This window comes from Pan paniscus, chromosome 17, assembly GCF_029289425.2.
Source record: "Pan paniscus chromosome 17, NHGRI_mPanPan1-v2.0_pri, whole genome shotgun sequence".
Taxonomy (NCBI): Eukaryota; Metazoa; Chordata; class Mammalia; order Primates; family Hominidae; genus Pan; species Pan paniscus.
Genome location: NC_073266.2, coordinates 72,867,501 through 72,889,657, shown reverse-complemented (window position 1 = coordinate 72,889,657; position 22,157 = coordinate 72,867,501). Strand labels below are relative to the sequence as shown.

The 22,157-nt window shown below is 35.8% G+C and overlaps 1 protein-coding gene across 44 annotated transcripts in view; it reads left to right on the top strand.

Annotated features, from left to right (window-relative positions):
• The window catches only part of TCF4 (transcription factor 4), a 412,803-nt gene that overhangs the window by 273,005 nt on the left and 117,641 nt on the right, over nt 1-22,157 (top strand). For 31 of the 44 annotated variants that reach the window (XM_055102438.2, XM_055102435.2, XM_055102436.2 and 28 more), the window contains 2 exons: nt 12,290-12,419; nt 12,885-12,934. In XM_055102438.2, coding sequence (XP_054958413.1) covers nt 12,290-12,419; nt 12,885-12,934 — 180 coding nt within the window. The remainder of the gene's footprint in view (nt 1-12,289; nt 12,420-12,884; nt 12,935-22,157) is intronic. The other 13 variants (XM_055102437.2, XM_055102434.2, XM_063597328.1 and 10 more) reach the window with 1 other exon arrangement.

The window sequence follows — 22,157 nt, the reverse complement described above, 5'->3', positions numbered from 1 at the left end:
AATATTTCCCCTTAAATGCTAAACAAACTTTAGTTACCATTTATTGAATAATTTATCATTTTCTCATTGATTTTTTTTTCAATGACAGCCTTGCCATAAATCTTTCTGTAATATTTCCTGATCTGGCAGCAGCCTCACATTGCTTTAATTTACTTTGTTTAAAATGTATATATTCTCAACTTACATCTTTGTAAAAATTTTCTTAACTATTATCATGCATTAATATTCCAGATAAGCTTTAGAATTTGTGTCTTCTCTACCCTATCCATTTTTCTCTCTTTGGAATTTGTTTGAATTTGCATTAAAGTCTCCTTTAATTTTGAGTCATCCAATCACATTTATGCAAGTACTTTCCTGGGAAATATTTGTGTGAAAAGATTTTCTTTTAAAAATTGATATACAAGATTATTTCGGTCTTTTAGAAGTGTTTATACTGCTGAATCCTTTCATGATTTTTGTTAAACTGGCTTGTGAACTAGTTCAGCAAGTCAGTGTCATATGCTGAATATCTAAATATATTTATAATGAGAAATATAAGAAAACATAATAAGAATATTTCTGTCTTACATCCGTGGAGAGAAAATAGAATATTTATAAATGCAAATGCTCTACAATTACTCTAAGGAAACTTAAAGATCACAGTCCTATTCTAACTCTGTAAAGTTATTTGCTTGTTTGTTATTTTAACAGCATCTTTCTCATAAGCATTTAAGGCTGGTTATAATGTTATGTGTGTGAATATTGAGTAAACCGAATGATTGGAGGCCCGTTATTTTTACAAAGATTTTATGGAATAAGCAAGTTCGGAATGGATTTCGAAAAAGAGACAGTCCCTGTTTCAGTGTGGAAGGGACATTGGAGCCCAAAGGTCAGGGTCAGATACATGTTTTCTTCTTTTCTTTTCTTTTCTTTTCTTTTTTTTCTTCCTTCCTTCCTTCCTTCCTTCCTTCCTTCCTCTTTTTTTTTTGTTTTTGTTTTTGGAGACAAAGTCTCATTCTGTTGCCCAGGCTGGAGTGCAGTGGTGCGATCATAACTCACCGCAGCCTCCAACTCCTGAACTCTTGGGCTCAAGTGATTCTCCCACCTTGGCCTCTGAAAATGCTGGGATTACAGCCATGAGCCATTACACCTGGCCATTTTCTTTTGACTAGAGCTGAAGTTCTGAAACTAGCAGTCGTTGGAGATAAGACAGGAGAAGACAGTTGGGAGGCTCCAAGCATGTGATTTCAGGAAAAGCATGAGTTGATTATTGAGAATTTCAGATGTGAGATTTCCAGGAACAGTGTGAGTCCAGAAGATGTAAGAAAGATCAGTGGAATTCACACAGTTTGGTTATTCATGCATCTTCGAATATTTTTCAGATAATCTTGGGTGGATACTTCAGTTATTTCTGCCTCAGGCCACCTTATTTGTAAAGCAGTATTAGTAGAATCCCCTCCTTGAGGGGTTCTTCATATTAAATAAGTTGCATAGCCAACAGTCTGAAGCATACCAAGCACTGTATAGATATTTGCTGTTATTTTTATGATTGATGCCTTTTACTGAGTGGCATCCTAGGCTGGTGCTTGGGACTCAACAGTGAGGACATTCCCTCCCACATCTGCCTGTAATGCCAAGGCCTTGTGATAGGGAGTGGCCTGAAGCCCGGGGTAGAGGAGCGGACCTCCCCAGCGTAGCTGGGGAAGGAGTCTCAAGGAGATGACATTTGACCAGTCCTCATGGTTGTTTGCAAGTGGCTTCTCTGCTGTGGCATGGGAAGAAAGGGTCTTCCAGGAAGAGGGGTTAGCCTTTGTAAAAGTGCAGAGAAATGTTTGTATGAGCAAGAGAGTAATTAGGGAACCGTGAGCAATTCCATGTGACTCTGACTATAGGTAGGCTGCAGGGAAGGGAAGAGACAGATGAGGACTGTCTTCCTAGTGCCTAGAACAGTGGCTGGCCCATAGCAGGTATTCGGTGCATCTTAGTGCAGAAATGTGTGAAAGAGGAAAGAGAGGGCTGGGAGGTAGATTACTACTAGATTGGCTATGGGTGGAGCTGGGGGCTCCGCATTTTCAAGCTCTGAAGTTTGGTCTGCTTGAAGGAACAGGAGCAGCTCTGGATTTTAGAAGGCCAATTCTGTCCACAGCGCACCAGTGTTCTAGGTGAGGTTGGATGATGGAGAGAGGGAAGTCTGAAGATAGCATCCATAAATCTCATGACATTTCTATCCCAGCAGTGCAATCAAATGTTGAGAATATGTCCTGTAGCTTTCTTTTAGAAAAGGGGTTAGCAGGCCAGGTGTGGTGGCTCAGGCCTGTAATCCCAGCACTTTGGGAGGCCAACGCAGGTGGATCACGAGGTCAAGAGATTGAAACCATCATGGCCAACATGGTGAAACCCTATCTCAACTAAAAATACAAAAATTAGCTGGGCATGGTGGCATGCACCTGTAGCCCAGCTACTCGGGAGGCTGAGGCAGGAGAGTCGCTTGAACCTGGGAGTCGGAGGTTGCAGTGAGCCAAGATTGCGCCACTGCACTCCAGCCTGGTGGCAGAGTGAGACTTCTCTCAAAAAAAAAAAAGGGTGGGGGGCGGGGTTAGCAAATTATGGCTTAAGGCCAAATCCAACCAACAGCTTCTTTTTATAAATAAAATTTTACTGGAACACTGTCTGACCTGTTTATTTACATATTATGTATGGTTGATTTAGCGTAACAATGGCAGAGTTGGGTATTTGCAACAGAGACCACATGGCCAGCAATGACTAAAATATTTTCTATCTGGTCCTTCAAGAAAAATGTTTGGTGACCTCAGTGTTAGAAGATTGTTTTTAGGTATTTAGTGGTGCCATTCTGGAAAAGTTCGCATTGTTGGAAGAGTTCAAATTGATGCATGTGTAGCCTAAGAAAAATGGGGCCATATCACTTCCTATGAAGAAACACACCAAAATTTTAATTCAATTCTTAAGTTGTTGTCTTGATTATCTAAGTTCTGTCTCTAGTCTCCTATGGCTATTTTTGTGGCTTTGACCCTAGCTGACCCAGCCTATTGTCAGTAGTTAAGAAGGTAGATTCCAAGTGCTCAATGTCATGTTAAGACTTCCTTGCTACCTACTAAGGGAAGTCATTTTTTTAGCCAGCTGTTTTAAGTTCTCCTAACCTATTTCATATGCTATGTTCCCACAATAACCATTCCCTTCTCTTGCCATTTCTTTGTCCTCTCTCCTGCAATGTTTCTTCTACTGAAAGAATATGGCACTACTGAATCTGTTTCTCCTGGGCAGTGCTTGCATTATCCCAACTGTTCCAAATTCTTTTTAGAACCGGGCCCTTTGGGTGAATGATGAACCATTTAATAGCCCCATGTACTATAGAAATTTAACCATTTTCAACCAAACCTGTCATAGATAAGAACAAAGGTAAGCCATCATGTGTCTAGAAAAACATACAACTGATTTCCTCACAGACATTACAAGTTCTTACTCTTCAAATGTACTTTAAAGTACTGAGAGTGTAATTAGGAATCAGCAGAAGTTTTGTGGAAAAGGGGCATTGAGCCTTTTGCATATTAAGGATCAAATTTTATGTTTTGTATGAAGCATTCATGAGGTGATGTTCTTAAAAACCACTCCAGAGGCACAGGAGGAACGCTGAGGACAAGACTGAATATAGAGATGGAGGAATTACGTGTCTACTGGGTAGAGATGGAGAAGGCATATTTATACTAGGGATGGTTGAAATCATGCAAGCATCTTCCATAGCTAATAAATTATCTTATCCAGTTGGCCTTTACTGAGGGCATACTGTGTACCGGGGCCCACCCTGTTGGATGCCAGGAATACAAAGATGATCAGAGCTCACTTTCTGCCCTTGAGGATCCCACAGATTAGAAAGGAGGAAAAATAGTTACTTTCCATACAAGGCTATAAATGTTACAACAGTTGAATTTTTCAGATGAAGTGGAAGGAAATGTCTAGAAGGAAGAGGACTGAAATGAAAGAAGACTGGGGGAAAAGAAATAATAATAAACAAAAAGAAAAAGAATTTGAACCTTTTTAGAGAAGATGATTGACCCCATTGTGGAGATCAAGATTAAAGATGAATGGCAGGCAGCTGTGGAGAGCAGAGGTGGAGATAGTGGGAGGATCAGACTAAAGAACTGAGATTTCAGTTGTCCAAGCGGGCATGCTGTTTTACAGCCTCACGTGTCTTGGGCCTATTAGAAATATATATAATCTATCTATGCATGACTTATATATCATACATCGTATCATTTCTTCCAAACTTACATTATAACACATTCTGTATTAGTATATAGTAAGATTTTAAAATGTACAACATATTTAAATATACTCCTTACAATTAAGCCTCAGTAAGTGCTAGGAACTTTGCTAAGCACTTTGTATTATCTAACTGAATTCTTACCATGGGTAGGCATTCTTATACAACATTTCCCAGGCAAGGAGGTTTGCCCACCAAGGTTAGACAGATTGTCCAGGATTATCCAGTGGGTAAGTGGCACTCACACCAGGGCTTGTCTGACCCTACTTAATTAGGTGGGCTCCTATGAAGTAAATTTTAGGATAAGCTCTTGACTTAAAAATGAGCCTTCTAATGGTTGTGGGAGAGGGAGAAAAAACAAGTTTACAGAAGATAGCGGGTGAGTGTGGAGCAGAGAACTAGCATAGGCTTTGACGTCAAGCCTAACTGAATTCCCAGCTTGGCTCCACTGCTTGCCAGCCACATGGCATTGGTCAGGTCACATAACCACTCTGAATGTCCCCATCTCTGCATTGGGGTTTGTAGCATCTGCCTTGTTAGCATGTAAAGGATCTGCACCTGTGCCTGGCACTTAGCAGACACTGTGACTTGTAGCTGCTGCTGCTCCTGCTATACCTACCGTCCTTGCCACTCTTCTTATATTCACATCCACCCATCCTCCTCCTCATACTACTATTACTACCTATGCTAATACCATGGTGGTTATGATGAGCAGCAGTAGTAGTTGGAATGCCTCAAAGATAAGATTTATGCTAAAAAACAGAAGCACAGTAGTTATTTAAGACCTCGATTTGATCAATAGCATTAGTTCTGCATTTACTTCAATATTTAGCGAGCATTTGCCATGGCAGATCTCTGCGCCAGGCACTGTAGAAAGTTAAAACATGAAGAAGTCATTTCCTCTTTTAGCTGCCATATCCTCTAGTTTGACCTTTACGCCATATACTCTTGGTCAGATATTCAAGAAAGAATCTTGGGAGGTAAAGAGTTAGTGCTCATCGAGTGCAGACTGGCTTAAAGCTGTGCATAGCTTTGGAAGGAATGTCAGGACTTAAATAATTTCAGGATGAGTTGAAGATTACATTGAGCATTTACTACTTCTCCAGATAATCTCAATTTCCGCCCATCATGTGATAGAGGTGTCACCTTATTTACAGGTGCAGATTGTTAGTGGGACACTTTATTTTAGTGATATCTTACAGAGTTGGCCATTAGGCTATAATTGAGCCTTTATGTGGGGTGCTGGGTAGGCCACATGACCCTGCTTCCTGTTTCCAGGGAGGCCAACCTACATAAAAATGGCTGTCATATATCGTTGCTCAGAGGGGCAGATATTTACAACAACCTTGAAATGGAACTTCCACCCAATATGATGAAGACTGACTTGTGACAGTTTGATATGCCTTTATTTTGCTAAAATAGCAACCTGGCCAAATATATTTTTCAGCACATTTATTATAGCTACATGTTTATATTTATAGCAAAAGTGTTGCTAATTCCCTAGTATGTTAACAGGTCATATTCAAATTGTTCTATTTTTACTTTGGCACAAAATTGCTGAAGGAAACATTTTTAAGGCAAGTAGTGATTATAGCATATCAACTCACTACATAGTGAATTATATATTAAATGAACTTCCTGAACTGAGAAGGAGCTTAAACTGACAAAGAAGATAGTTTTCTTAAATTCTGTATTGTTTACGTAAGATTTCTTCAAATCCATTTTTTATTATAGGTTACTGATTGACTCAATGTTTTCTTTTTGCTAAATTTCTACCTTCCTGCCAACAAATATAATCCCCCTTTTAATATGTAATAGATGACCTGGGATTCCAGAATGGATTTTCAGAAACCATCAAAAAACCTCCTCTCTTTAGTGTATACAATAAATAATATATTCTTTTTTAAAAATATGAGAGTCAAATAGGTATATGCGTAAACCTGGCCAACCCTTGGGCAGTTGTAATTTCCATACCAAAATGCATGAGTCTTTACTTGACTGTTACTCTGTTATACATTAAGTACTAGTTACCATGGCAACCTTTGCATCACATTATGACATTTAAATATAAGGTGGTGTGTTTCCTTATAAGGAAAGACAATGTATTTGAATTTTTGAGTGTTTGGTGAAATACAATCACTACTAAAATAAATAATTTTGTTTAAGGCAATTGATTTCTTTGGGAATTACGTACATTTCCAACCAAACCTATGGAGTGCATTCATTTATTTTTATTTTTTTGTGATGTCATGGAGAAGTAAAAGATATTTTTTTTAAAACAACACTTGATAAGTATAACATAAAAATTCATTAAATGCCTATAATTACCCTCGTAAGCGGCAAAACACAAAATTGAACCATATTTGAGGTTATTTATCAGTGACCAATACTGTAGCAAGAGTTCGAATGTAACATCACAAGATTTATGAAATTCTATCGCATATAACACATTTCTTATTTTTGTATATCTAGTTGGTTAACTGTAACTAGTTTTGATCTTACCTATAGTTGAATTAACAGTAGCAGTTTGCTCATGCGTGCAAAAACAAAATTAAAGGAGCCACTGAACTCATCCTTGTGGCATTTCCAGGAACATGGCCACTTAAATTTAATTATGAAGATTGTTGGGCAATTTCTTTATTAAATATGGAAAAAACCTAGTCATTTCTTGTTGCCAGTGTAGCTCTAGGCCATAAGGCTATCATCTTTGTTATGTAGACTCCCATATATAACTCATTTTTAACTTTTTATAGTAACTTTTCCAAATTATTATCACAGCTTGTACTTTTTAATCTGAAAATAGAGAATCTAATGATCACTCATAACTTTTGGTGCATCTTTTCAATAATAATCAGTGGATTGTAATATGGGACTGTTTTGTGTGGGACATAAGGAAGAGGTAAGCTCTGTGCTGGACCCTGGCTCTGCGGAACATTTTACATATGTTGTTTCATCTATTCCTGATAACCCTATGGTAGAGCTCTTATTAGTCCCTTTTTACACAGGAAGAAAATATGGTTTAGAGCAGTTGCATAACTCACCCCCAAATACATTGTCTGTATTTCTTTGAGCTAAGGTTCAACCAGATTGGTCTGACCTTAAAGCCCTCCCTCTTTCCTTAATAGATTTGACTTCTACTTCTGACTTGTTACAGACACAATGTGCATGATATGTTTAATGTAGAAATAAAAAACACTGACAAAAAACCTTTAAAAATGTTTGCTAAATAATAATTTCAATAATTTGTATTTCTCTGCAGCACAGCAGTTTTTTAAGTCCCTGATTTGCAAGATATCTTAGTCTTTGTAAGTTGCCCAAGTCCTCTTTTGTTGAAACCAAGCATAGGACAGAAATAAAAATAAATTATAAAGGTGTACTCTTGGACCTTCAGGAATCAGGAAAGAAGACTGTCCAAAGACTGACCTTCAATTTTGAGCTTTGAAGTTCAAAAGTGGACAGGTGGAAATATTGTGTTCTTCATTGCCCTTTGGTGCGAGATATATTCTAGGTTGCAGAGTAAGCGCCAACAGCAGCAAAATTATCGCCCCCCTCCTGCTACTGTAGTAAGTCAGCAATGGCCCTTCTGTGGTCAGAATGGCACATTCAGCAGCAACTATTCGACAGGGATTTACAGAAACTTCCCCATGGCTGTTAGGAATCTTATTCAGCAGTGTCTTTGAAAACCCGATTCTGTGCAGAATTAACTATGTAGAAATGACCTAGGTTGTGATAAAAGGTATTTTAAACAAATCTAACTTGTAATTTCACTCAATGTGTATTTTGCATTTAATGCCACAAAGTCTGGTAGATACCTACACATATATTTTGCATTCATAGGTTTTATAGTGGTTCAGATTTTTTTTCCATATTAACATTTTAAAAAATCCTGGCTTTATAGAGTCAGTTCACCATACAAAGCCACTATACATCACTTAGGTTTGTGATGAAAGAATGGAATTGCAGCTGTGTGAGTACTAGAATACCCAAACATGAATTAGACTCACAAGCATTTGGCAATAGTTCAGAAAAGGAGCTTAATCTGGTTTCATCTGAGACTGCTTTTCTCTGTTCTGCAACATCCCCCCAAGATGTTGTGTCTGATACCGGATCACAACGTAATGGGAGTGACGCAGAATCGAGAAAGCCCTGAGAAACCAGGGGCACATTTGCTTTTCTCCAGAGATTTTCTTTCTCCTACTTCTTTTTTCCCCTCTTCCAGTTTCCAACTCTGAAATTCAAGGTCATTCACCTATTAGATGCATTAATTATAAGCCAAAAAAGCAGTATTCATCGTACTCTGATCTCAGTCATATCTATAATTAAGTGTAAATATAATCTTCCTTTTTAGAAATGTACCACCCACCCATTACATTTAAAGTGCTGACTGAAATGAAATAATAGTTCAGAGCAAGATGATTTTAGTTTAACTAGAAAAAAGTTGATAATTTAAGCTTCAAGCAGTGAGTTCTATTTTTGATTACCATTCAGTTATAAATCTAATTTGAGATATATGCTGCTTTTCTGTTACTCAAGTTTAATTCATGGTTTGCTTTCTTGGTTGTATAAGCAAAGTTCAGTGGTTGATCAAGGCTGTTAAGAAGCTCCCCTGAAAAGGAATGGGGGCAGGGTTGAGAATGTGTTCGAAAGACATTCTGAGACCTATATCTGATGTAAAACAAACAAATCCGATGTAAAACAAACAACAAAATTTTAATTGAAAAAGACACTCACAGAGTGCTGTATTTGGGGATTTGAATGGCCAAGTTAGGAATGGCCATTTGCAGGGGAATTGGCTGCAGAGGGTGAACCCCAAAACATTCCAACCTGGTTGATAAAGTCAGTGTGTTTTATTCTTTGGTTACGGTATTTTAGGTCTTTTGGGAAAAAAAATAGGAGCGAGTAAGGGGAAGGGCTTGTCTCATCACACTGTGGACAGTTAAGCAAAATGCTAAACTATGGGTTTAAGATTTACAGGTTAGCTCTGCCAGATGCCACATCTGCCTCCAGTGTTTCCTGGCAGATTCGGGCAGCCTACTACTGGGACCCAGCATAACCGCAGAACATGAGCTTGCACAATGTGAAAAACCTAAAACCATTATAATCCTATTTAAGGCCAGGATGAATTTGCCCATTTTGAAAGTAGATAAGTTTTCAAGCTTAACTTTTATTAAGCAGAAACTTGTCTTCAGAGCTATATCTATATATGCAGGTAAATTCATAATATAAACAAATACGTTATCCATTTTGTGCAAAATTTAATTTACTTTAAATCAAACGCCATTCACTTTTTAAAATTCATAAACTCAGGTTTTTCAGCCAGTGGAAAATTTATCTTTCTCATTGCTACAGAGAGTTAAGTATGTGACGTGAAGGCCAGACAATAGTAAATGGTCATTGTTCGCTTTATAAGTATACTCTACAATAAGAACACATATATTTTTATCTTCATTTTCCCTAAGGAGGTGTTTAGGGCCCCCTTAAATGTGAGGAAATGTTTATTTTTGTTGCTTTAGAAGAATGATTCTATTGTCCAAGTGAGAAAGAAATAGGAACAAACAGGTCTAAGGAGAAAGAAACAGGAATGTGCTTTGTGAAAAAAATAAAGATTAACAGGAACCACTAAAGGTTTGTAAGTGCTATCTGGTCCTAGTGCTATGTTACTGCACATAGTCCTTGCGCCTGCATATGTAAGAGCTGGATGCGTGATTTATTATGACTGGCCCATGAAATTATTTTCTTTTAAGTTAACAACAATAAGGTCAACCACAGCCTGTAGCTGTTTTGTAGTTATTTTATATTTTTCACAGCTCTATTGTGAATGCTGCTAAAAGACAGTATAGCAAGTGTGTGTTTTTAGGTTGACCCCTTGAATGCATTTAATTTCTTGAGAGTGAAAACCTTTGCCACCAGGACCAAGAGGAATTAACCAATGGTTAAACTCATTTAAAAACACATGCAAGCATTTCAACATATTTGCTTAGCCGTTTTCTGAATATTTAATATACTTCTAGAAAAAGAAAAATGAAGAAATAGGGGTGATTTGTGTCTAGAATACAAAGTTATTTTCAAACTCCTCTTTCCAGTGAAATGAAGACTCATTCGTAGATTTACCAAACTGTAAGGAGGTTGTGATTTCAAATCATTCACAGCTTTATTGATGGAAATTTCAAAGAAAACTTGGACACAGACTTCACTGTAACTTTCTTTGTTAATAAGAAATGCGAAGAGTGAAATTTAGGTTGAGATTCAAAAATTTTTGAATGCCACTCCTAAATGATAAATTGTTTGTTACTAGATTTCTGATTTATGCAAAACTTTATTATAATAAGCCTTATGTTTTAGTTTGTCATTGTGTAGTGTTTTAATATGTCTCATAAGTTCAAAAGAGGCAATAGTTGAGCATGCAGATGTCAGATTTTTATCTGATAAATCTGGTTTTATCAGGTATTTATGTGGTAAACATTAAGATACTAGCAATGAGTTTATTACTCAAAATGTGCTTTCAATCTGAAATCTCATCCTTGAAGTTGTATTTTGAAGTAATGTTTATTACATATCTCTTGAAAAAGTCTTAAACTGGAATCAGTAAAGGCGAGCTTGTCAGTAGCTGATTAGTCCTTTATATATGACTCATCCAACACTCAGAAAAACCCCTTGGAATAGAGAGGTTCTCTTTATGATATTTAGCTATATGGCGGTGGAAAGGGGAGGTTTGAATTTTTGATTTTCCAGCTTATGGGTCATATTTGACCAACTGCTTTCACTAGAAGACATGCCACTTTGTTGAGCTATTTAGGAATCAAAAAGACTGTCTTAATTTAAAACAAGGACCCTTTGTTTTAGTTGGTGACTGCCTTGTGAAATTTTTCAGTTCTCAGCGGGTTAACCAGGGAACAGGGGCAGAGTCATAATTGGCCTATTTAGAGTATTTTGCATGTGAATAGTGTGTTAGTGAAGCATCCCTAAGTCTGTTGTGAGTGACATGGTGATTAGAATTTAGATTAGGGAAAACACATTCTGTACTTTATCAAGGACAGTAATTAGTTCAGTCAGTAAAAGTTGATTACAAGTAACGATAAAGTTAGATTTTTAGTACTTAATTTTAAAATTTCTTTATTAAATAGTAAATTTGTTCTTAATATAAATGGTACTATCTACTCTTGTTTTATTGCATATCAGAATAATTAAAAGAACAATGTGTTCAATGCAGAGTATAATCAGGCGATTTATATATTATGGGTAAGTTTCTATGTAGTTTTTAGAAAATGTAATATTATATAATCTTTCTGATGTCATCATTTTTAGAAGTTTAATAATTGTCACACTGTGATAGGTTATTGTGGAAGTTTTCTAGTGTTCAGGTAAATGTTTAATCTGTGGGATGTGTCTTAGCTTCCGATAGACCTCAAGAGGGCATTCTGAAGTCCTTTGTGGCTGTTAGCGTGGAATATCTGCTATTTCTGTAATTTTGAGAGTTAGTGTGAGGATTTGAATTTCCTCTTGGTTCAGTTGGCATTTTCTCTTCTGTGGGTGCTATGTCAGTTTGTGGAGAATCATGATATGCGGTACAGAGAGGCAGGGTTCTCAGTCGAGTTCATAGGCTACACTTACCCCCAGTGTATGCAGCCGGGGGAAGTTGTGTGCATTCACAAAATGAGATTCTTCTTGTTAAGGAAGGGGATGAATAGTTCCCAGATATGAGCCTCAGTCTAGAGAAAGGAAACATTAGTCTTATATAAATGCCATTTGTTTTGTGAAATGAAAACGTGAGTCATCTTAAAAGACTTAAAAAAAATATTGTTTAAAGGGAATCATCTACTTTCCTCCTAAAAGTAAAGAATTAAAAATTCACAAACTTTGTGATAGCTTCTTAGACTGCCTTTCTTTTGGGTTTTTGTTTTGTTTTAATTGTCTCAGCTTAGCAGATGCTGTTTGCTTTATTGCATTGGTTTAAGTACTAACAATCAGTTGGGAGGTGGTGAAAGTAAAAAATTAACCTTATATGTTTGTTTTCCCCTTTTAACCTTTTAGCAGAGTCTCCTTGGAGGTGACATGGATATGGGCAACCCAGGAACCCTTTCGCCCACCAAACCTGGTTCCCAGTACTATCAGTATTCTAGCAATAATCCCCGAAGGAGGCCTCTTCACAGTAGTGCCATGGGTAAGGTATTCCTTTGTTTGAATGCCTGAGGGATGATTATGCCTTTTTCTTTTTTTCTTTCTTTCTTTAAAATATCGCCCCCCCATCCTACCTCCCACCCCAAGAAAACCATAAAATTTGGCTCAGTTGTCAGCCTGGAGACTTCCCCCCTAGTACACTGAGTAGGTACGTTAACAACTTATGGTAGCAGAACTTTTTTGGTGTCTGCTTATGTCTAGTTTTCTCTTAGCTGCACCCATAAGGAAGCTATTAAAAGATCAAAGTAGCAAAAAGTTAAATATCTTCATTTTTATGAACAAAGCAGAATTTGATTTCTGCTAGAATCGAATGTGATCGTGGTAACTACAGTTTGCTAAGGTAATGATTTAAGGAAATGTGGTATCATCTAGAAGTCTTTGTGGTTTAATCTATCTTAGTTAGGAAAATGGGCATTTGGGAGCTGAAAGCATCTTCATTTTCTTTCAGAGGTACAGACAAAGAAAGTTCGAAAAGTTCCTCCAGGTTTGCCATCTTCAGTAAGTACTGCTTGTTTCTGCTTTGTATATTGCTTATTTTGTTCTGTTTTATATTGATGGGAAGGAGATAGAAGTAAATGAGTTTCCATGTGCCCAGAGCAGCACGTTTATCTAGAAGGTGGATGAGGTAGAAATGACCTGCACATCCAGCCACCTGACCCACATTGGAGTGACTAATTGCACATCCTGGAAGACTGGGTGGTTATGTTGATATTCAGCAGGTTAAGCTCTAAAGAGAGCCTTGAAAAGGTGCCTGAAGTTTGAGGAGTTTTACCTGTACAGGGCTTTCAAGAGAATGAGTATTAGTTTCATGTGTTGGTTAAATTCTTTGTCAGTATTATGATGATTTATGGATTTGCATGCGAAAGGAGATTTGTGGAGAGGATTTAGGAAAAATTTACATGGGTTTCAGCCCAGAGTGCAGGAAGAATGTCTCTATTTTCTGGAGAGGTTGCTGAATAAAGGCTGCAAAGGTAGCTGCATCGGTAGCCATTTGTGTCTTTACTACCAGGTGACAACTAGAAGTAGTCAGCTGTAACCAAGAGCATTCTGGGTCTTTTTAATAGCTGGAGCTCTATGCAGAAGTTGCTGATATCCCCCACCCACCCCCAGGTCCCTAGCACAGCAAAAGTTGGTTGTGATCACAACTCAATACATGATATCATATTTTGAATTCTTATGTTCCTAGATAATTGTATTTAATTTTGTTTAGGACTAGTCCATTTCTAGTAATTTTCTCCTCATATAAAATGAAAACATAGTTTCCTCTCTTCTTTCTTTGTTTCTTTATCCTTCCTCCTTTTTTTCATTCTTCCTTGCTGTGATATAAAGTTTTTATTTAATTCTGTAGAGTACTAGTATTCTTTGAAAAGAATGCTAATGAGCCTTATTGTTTTCATACTTTAAAATAAAATCATATTTAGATTTCTTAAAGTATATTACCAATCAATGCTTGCATATTAGTTTCATTTCATTTTTAATGTATTGGAAGAATAATAGGTCTTGCAAATGTGCTAAGATTAGATTAACCCAAACACCTGTGTATTTGACTTGATTTCAGTTCAGCTCATCCAAACAATTATTAAATGAATATATCAGAATAAGTCTTATCAGGAAAAAGAGTAAATTTTGTATGCTGATTATCATAGAGTTGGTGATGTTGAAGAAGCATCACAAAATTATTCATAAATATAGAAAAATATTGTGTAAATAAGATGGCCAATGGTGTATAGTCACTTTCAACTAGCAATAAGTCACTTAAAATTGTACTCAGTTGTTTATTGTTTGAATTTCTGTGTTGTAATGAAATTGACTTATATGCCCAAAGGATTTTATAAGCATATTTTAAGCTTGAAGTTAGGGGTGGATTTAATGTTGATGAAACTTTAGCTTTTAATAGGTTTTATGACAACTTCAAATGATATAGTCCTAACAGCTGCTTACATTTTAAACATGGCTGAACTTAATATGGACAATATTAAATGCATTTAGTGGACCTTTGAATGTTCTGAAACAATGGAATAACTGTCCTATAAAAGCCATAAAAAACTTAAAGCTATCCTACCCTCCTTATGCTTCGTATTCAAATTAACTTGTTTTATCCAATGCTAAGATTAGGCAGAAATCTAGACAATTTCTAAGGAGTGCATTGGTGTGGCATTGGATGGTATGTATATGCTAAATCACTGTCAACAACAATTTTCATAATTCGTTGTAAATTTTTAAGTATTTCCCTATAGCTAACTGGCCCCTTTAGAAAATTTTACTGGTATAGTGTTTTCTTTGCTGTTAAGACAATTTAGGTGTTGCTGCTATGTCGTGATACATTCAGAAATATAAAAATAATTTTCCTTTCTTTCCCAATAAACAAAACTTGGGAATTAGGAATTTAGTTTTATTCTATTTAATTTTCTGTTTTTAGTGGTCAGTTTAGGATTTACTCTTCTTAGAAGATTTATCTTGACTAAATGTTTTCATGGTCCTTATGAAACATTTTGATGAATAGCCTTTTTTCTGAAATATGAGGAGGAAGAAAATACAATTCAAAATGAAATTTTTATTGCAATTTTTTGAGCAAGAAGAACAAGTTTAGGTAATTTTATAATTTAATCATCCATTTACTCATTACCTAAAAAAATCTCAGCTCTATTTTCATAGCAATTTAACTTAGTTTATGTAAGCTTTGTTGTAAATATCAATTGCTTATTACTTACAACAAGATCCACATGGCTTACCACCACACAAAATATTTATTTTAACTTGATTCCAAAAAAGGTCTGCAGTAGACACAGTCACACTTTTCTACTAGCAGATCTGTATTTCTATATTTTTAGACCTCTGCCATGCTTTTTTTAAAGCTCAAATAAAATTATGACTATTTGATAAGAGATACTTCTTAAATTTGTTTCAGTATGTATGAGTATTTGTATAACAGATACTAAAAGATTGGAGATAATAAAAGGTTTCCTTTGGAGTGATTATGACTACATAAGACACTTATATGTTTTCTTTGATACATATTTACCATGACAAATAGTAATAAATCTGTCACAATCTGTTGTGGCAACTCACTTTACCCCCCCATTTTGAAGTGGGCCCTCTCTTTCCCTTATGATAAAAGGAAGAAAACTTAAACGGTGACACTGCATCATCAGGTATTATTTGTGACACGCCTGTGGTACAGAGACTGGACTTCTGCCGCCATTAGGCTGGGTCTTCCTCCCAGGCAATCAGGAGAGAGAGGGGATTGCCTAGCCCTGTTTTGAAAACACTGCAGCATCTGTGGGAGAGAGAAAACATAGGCCTGGCCAGACATCATGCCATGGATCTGGCAGGATCCACGAATGTGTGTTTGTACTGTGTGCTGCACCTAGAGACCTCACGTCACTGTGGAAGTATGACACGATGGTGGGATAACAGAAGACCCACCAGGCAGGGTCTACAGGACAAGCACAGCGTGTCGGGGGGAAGCCTGTCCCTCTAGTGCACATAGACCAGTACTTGCTAAGGTGATTTTTTTTTTTAAAGGAAAGCCTGTGTGAAAGACAGCTATCTAATTGCCCACGAGAGCTCTGCTTATTACTGCAGTACATTTTTATCTTCTCGGTTCATATTTTAGTATGTTGCTCTTTTTAGTCACGTCCCAATTTCTCGTAGCCCTCGTTTTTTGCAAAGACCTTAGTAATAAAGTGTTGTCTTTTGTTGATGTCAGAATTTATTTTGCATGTCTAAGCTCTTGAATCTACATGAGAACATCTTGTTTTGCTAGATTTCTACATTTTGGTTTTCCATTTCAAACCATATTTCATCTTAAACTCAATATTTCGCAACTTTACTGCTCATTTCAACAAATTTGTTTTATATAACCTAATAATCGTACACATTGAATCATGAATTCATACACAGAAAAATGTACTATAGTAAATTAAAGTTGGAAAAAAATGATTTATGATTCTTAACAGAAATTAACATGAAAGTACTAAAATCCAGAAAGTAGCAAAAAATTTTATATTGTGCTGTTTTAAGATACTTTCATCGAACACAGAAACAAAACAAAGGCATCATCTTTTGGAAACTTTATTCTGCCCATCAACATGTAAACATGTAAAACTTTTATCTTAGAATTTGAAATATTTCAAAATTATATACATTTTATCAGAAACTGTTAACAACTACAAACTTTCTACTTCAGACTTTGGTGGAATTTGTCTCCACTTGTAATCCGATTTGCATCTTTAATGATGGTCTCACCATGACCCCAGTTGGAATCTCTTGAACATCAGATTTTTCTGGAAATAGGATATTTTATCCTTAGAAATAGTTTATGACCTCTCATCTCCAGTGATCTTTCCTAAAGCTGTACTTCTCAGTAAAGTCTTTTTTCTATGTTAAAGTACAGAGGGGTTTTGTGTGTCTGTTTTGTTTTAAAACTCAGGAGGACCTGGCAAACTTTAAGTGGTCAGAGATAATTTGGGACACATGGATCCCAAGATAAACAATTTCTACTACTATAAAGATTCTAAAATAAGGTTTGGACGCTTCAAGAATATTTGTGACATTAGTTAATCAATAGGTAGGTTTGAAAAATAAAAACAATGTGTATTGGATATTAGGTTCACCAATTTTCATAAGGAAAGAATTCTTAAATAAAATGAAATATTTAAGTATGGATTAGAGTTTCCTTTACAGAAGCAATTATTAGGGGTATCAAGAAAAATGAGTAATGCTAATGGCCTTAAATGTCCTATGTATTTTGTGTTATATAAAAACTTTCCTATTTGAAGATTTCAAACATGATGTTGAATCCATATCTTGAGCTATTTAGGGAAAACCCCTTTTATCCCAGGTGCTTGAAGAAATCACAAACAATTTAAAAGAGATATTGGTAAATTGTTTTTTCCTTATTAGTGGGCTGGAAATTATGTATGATTTAAAAAATCAGTACTGAACTCAGAAATATATAATTTCCTACATCACTTTTGAAATTGATCATAGGGAAATCAGAACGATGCTTTTTCATGTCAACAAATTTTAACAAGTAATAATACAATTTTCTTTAAGATGAAAGTTTTATTGAAATATGATATCGATCACAAGTGAACGAAATATCAGCCATCTGGGCTCTATCCTTTTTAGGAAAGTCTGGAAGTAGCCGATTGTCTGGTAAGACGTAAAAGGAGGAAACTCTTCAAGGTTCATCCCTGCAGAGATAGATACTTTGTGAAGAAGTATAATTGTTAAGTGTTTAAAATATTAAGATAGCTCTCAGTATTCACTTTTAAACTTAGTGTGCCCATTTTCTAATTAAAGATATTGGAATATGAGGTTTGGATATTAAAATTGTGCTTATTAATGTTTAGGCAAGAAGGAGGTTAAGAGTGGCACAATTAAGTCATCTCAAATAGGACAAAACTATTCACACAATTTACACGGCATATATAACATGACAATGGGGAACAGTGAAAGCTGAGAAAATATTCATGACAGAGAAAGTATTTTTGTGTGTGTGCAGTTAATGCTGAATTTGCTAAACCAGACTTCTAGTTCAGCATGTGCGTTTTTTTTTTTTTCGTGAAAACCAATCTTATCTTCTCTATTACACATTGAGACTATAGAGTTTATGATTTTTATGAATTGCTGATATATGAAAAAATATAGGAGAATCTTTATATTTGTTTTGATTGGAGGCTTTTGTTCCATTAAAAATTTTTCAGAAAGCACACAAGAGGCTTGCACATACTCAACATACATACTATTAGGCATTCTAATATCCCAGAAGTTTGCTCAAGGATTTCTGAATTTTTGTTTGGAATTTTGGAATAATGAGCTCCTTCATCCACTATCCTCCTCTTCTCTGCCTTGAAGCCCAATCCTGCACCCCTTAAGAAAGAAGGCTTCTGGTGTGCATATTTTAGATAGAAAGAGAGAAGAAATATAAAGGAGAAGACAAGCATGAAGGTTAACTGTGGATGAAAAGTTTGTGTATTTTTGAGCTATTCCTGCTTTATCTTTACAAACAAAAAGGTTGTATGCCCCAAACACTCAAACAAAACACCACCAGTTCATTCCTTCCCCCAGAAAGAAGCCTTCCTGGCCAGCAGCACCCCATTTTTCTACTCAGTGATCTCTTCTAAGGAGTGGTGCCTGATGTATCTTCCTACTCTCCAATGTGTTTTTATTTTTAATCAAGTATTCAAAATACTATTTTGCATGCTAAGATTTATCAGGACTTTCGTTAAGATGTTAGCAGCTGCTAACATAAACAATAATAGCATTTAGTGTAAAACTGGACTTGTTGAGAAAAGAGAAATACATTTCTGGGAACTGCTATTTTGAACTTTATCATTTTCACTGAAGAGTATATTTTGGTGTGAAGTTTTGGACTCGAAAGTGGTTTAAATTACTGAGAAGTGTAGGAAACCACTGCAGGGCTGCTTTACCCAGAGAGAATTATAACAGGGCTTGCATGTATTTTGAAAATAAAACCTTTTTCTATGGCATCCAGCTTAACTGTGAATTTATATTGACGAAATAATGTAGATAAATGCCTTGATAATTTGGTTGAATATCATTTTTTTAACTTTTAAAATTTAATTGATTGAAATAGTTTTATTTGCTAACATAGCAAAATGTTCTCCTTTTTTCCAGATCACTGACAATTTCTGCATTTTCTATGTTTTCTTGGTTTTGAATAATTCTAAAGGTTTTCATTGAAAGTAATGAATCAGGAATTGGAGGGCTAAATAAGATTCTCTTAGAAGATGTGGCAGTAATCCTAAAAGAATAAGGAGTCTCTTCGAGAATTGTCAAAGTTGTATTTTCTTAAGGCAGAATCCATACTTGTCAGGCTGTTGACAGACACTTGCTTTGTCTTGGCTTTTGTTTGATTTTTTACATAAACTGCACTGGATTATTAAACTGAACATAAAATTGCACCTCAAAGCAATAGCACAGGATTTTCAGCCTTGATCAATTTCTACTATCCCCGGATGTGTGTGTGCACGCGTGTGTGTGTGCACCCATGTGTATGAGTGTGCTTCTTTTAAAGGAATAGGAGCTTTTATAAAATGTGGTGCAAAACTTATAGTTTTAAATACTTAATTATTTTATCTGGAAACAGCAGCATGTGAGTGATTCTTTTTTAAGTTGCAGCTGCTGCATAGGTGTAGAGCTATTTGAGGAGTTTGATGCTTTACTTGAGCATATACTCCCTCTTCAGAGAAGTTAAGGTAGTGCAGAAGTTTCTGCATTTTGTAAAATTTCAGGGTTGAAAATAAAGATGCTTTATGATTTGGTGAGATGGATAGATTTCACTTCTGAAAGAATGTGCAAGTTGTATTTTGAAAGGAACATTTTAAGAATTCTACTTAAGTGGTTTAGTGACACCCACTCTTGTCTCTTGTCTGACTTTGTCATCTGAGGAATTAATCATAAATAAGCCACTAGGGATGAAACTTGATATATAAGTGCTTACTTCCAGAGTAATAAGAAGAGGAACTGTGTGTGTGTTAAATTTCACTAAATTTATTTTGATTATTCCGTAGAGCAGGAAATAGGAACATTTCGTAGTGAAGCTCTCTTCATAGCAAACTGTAAAGAAAATTTCTCAGTGTGTTGCCATATGTTGGCAGTGATTAAAGGGCATTTCCTTTGTGAAACATGGAGCCATATTAGAAAGACTTACATTTTCTCATAAAAATGACCTTTGCAAGTACATTTAATCATGAAAACTGGTGTCATTTGTCACATACACATACAAAAAGTGTCGCTGTTACCATTAGGGATTTTAGGAAAATGCTACTTTGGAACAATTATTTTGATGGCATCTGAGAAAGAATACCTAAGTGTCTACAGGAGCCTCCTCCCTCCATAGCCCATATCATTCTAAATATGCCTCCTGAATTATGCTTATAATAATATTGTAATGTCTTTCATTCTACCGATTGGCACAGTATATCATTATATCATTAGCTGCTATGAGAAAGCAGTTTCAAGTAGGTGGCAGATTCTTAGCATTAATGTTTTCAAGTAACCCTGTTTGGAGAATTGGGTTGTTTCACAGGTGCTCAGGTACATTAACACAGTACAATAATATTTTCTGGCTTGCTTTTTATGAAACGAACTTGAAGTACAAAATAATTTAATAACAAGTGGAGTATAAAAACTGGAGCCCTAGCTTAAGAAAGTTTAATAACTCAAGATGTTAAAGGATGAGAAAAAAATTGTCTAAGGAGGCAGCAGTGTTTAGCTCATTTTGCGTTACTACTAAAGCTGAAATTTATTAGGAGAATGTTTATGGCCTGATTATTTAGACTTGTTGAGTTAGTTTAAATTTTTTAAACCATTTGGTCAAGTAGAAAAGCACAGTTCTGTATCTATTGTACTATTTGAAAGTATTGTTACATAAAATAAATTCGAAATTCTGCCATTTAATACTCAGGCATATGATTCAAGAGTGAAATTGCATTGCCAGAACCTTGGGGTCCCTCATGTAGTATCTTAATATGAATTTTATTTTTAGAGGTATATAAGACATTGGCACATATAATCTGTGGCTTAATTGATAACAGCAAAGAAAATGGAATTAAAATATTTATTATGAACAGATATAGTTGGGATTTCAAAATTCAAACTGCAGTCAGTAATTATTTTACAAATAAATGCTATTTCATTTTCCCTTTAGTAAATATATCAGTAACTTCACCCAATATTGATGTAAGTGAAACCCGATAGTAACAAGCTGGGAGTGCCCAGGTAGAAGGGGAAAAAAGCATGTTCATTTATTCATTCATTCCTTTCTCCGTTTATACTTATTCAAAGAGTATTTTTCATTGCAGCTAAAAACTAGACACACCATGTAACATGGAACATGTCTTTTTCTTCTATGTATTCTTATTTAAATCGTGGAGCTTTTCAACTGAGATTCTTCACGTTTAATGAAATTTGCAGTCTTGTGTCACTTGCGTCACAATTTGTAGGAATAACCTTAGCATTTTAAAGAGTGTACCATGTAGCCTTTTGAGAAAGTCATGCAGTTGAAAAATAAAATAACCCACAAAGTGTAACACATGGACTTTTGTCCCTTAAGCTGATTGCCCTTACTCACTTGTCACCACCTTTACGAGAGTGAGGGATATGTTTTAGATACATTTTTTTTTGTCCTATAGAAACCAGACTGACTGCTTTACTTATGTGTATTACTCTGAAATATATTTCCAGTGAATGAATATAGTAGTAAAAGTGGTGTAGCAAGGTAGAAAAAACACTGCACTAGACATAAAAAGACCTTTCAAATATAACGTCTGACAGCCTCTACTTACACACCCAGTGGCCTTGGTTAGGTCACAAACCTGCTTCTCTGTCTACAAAGCAGGTATAAAATAGTGCCTGCATAATAAGGTGGTGTCAATATACTGATAACAAACCTTTATCAAAGTACTTATTCCATGCCAGAGTACTTATTCCATGTTCTAAGTGGTACACTATTACATCATTTGCATCTATTAAATGATTTATTCCTATAAAAATCCTATGAGATAGGTACTACTGTTTATTCAAGAGACTTAAAAATGAGACACAGAGAGGTGAAAAACATGTTTGCGGTCACACATAGTAAGTGGCAGAGCTGGGAGTGAGACCTGGGCAGCCTGTCTCTAAAGTTTCTGTGTTCTTAACCATAATGCTGTCTATGCTGCCTAGCGTTCCAGACACTCTGTAGACCAAA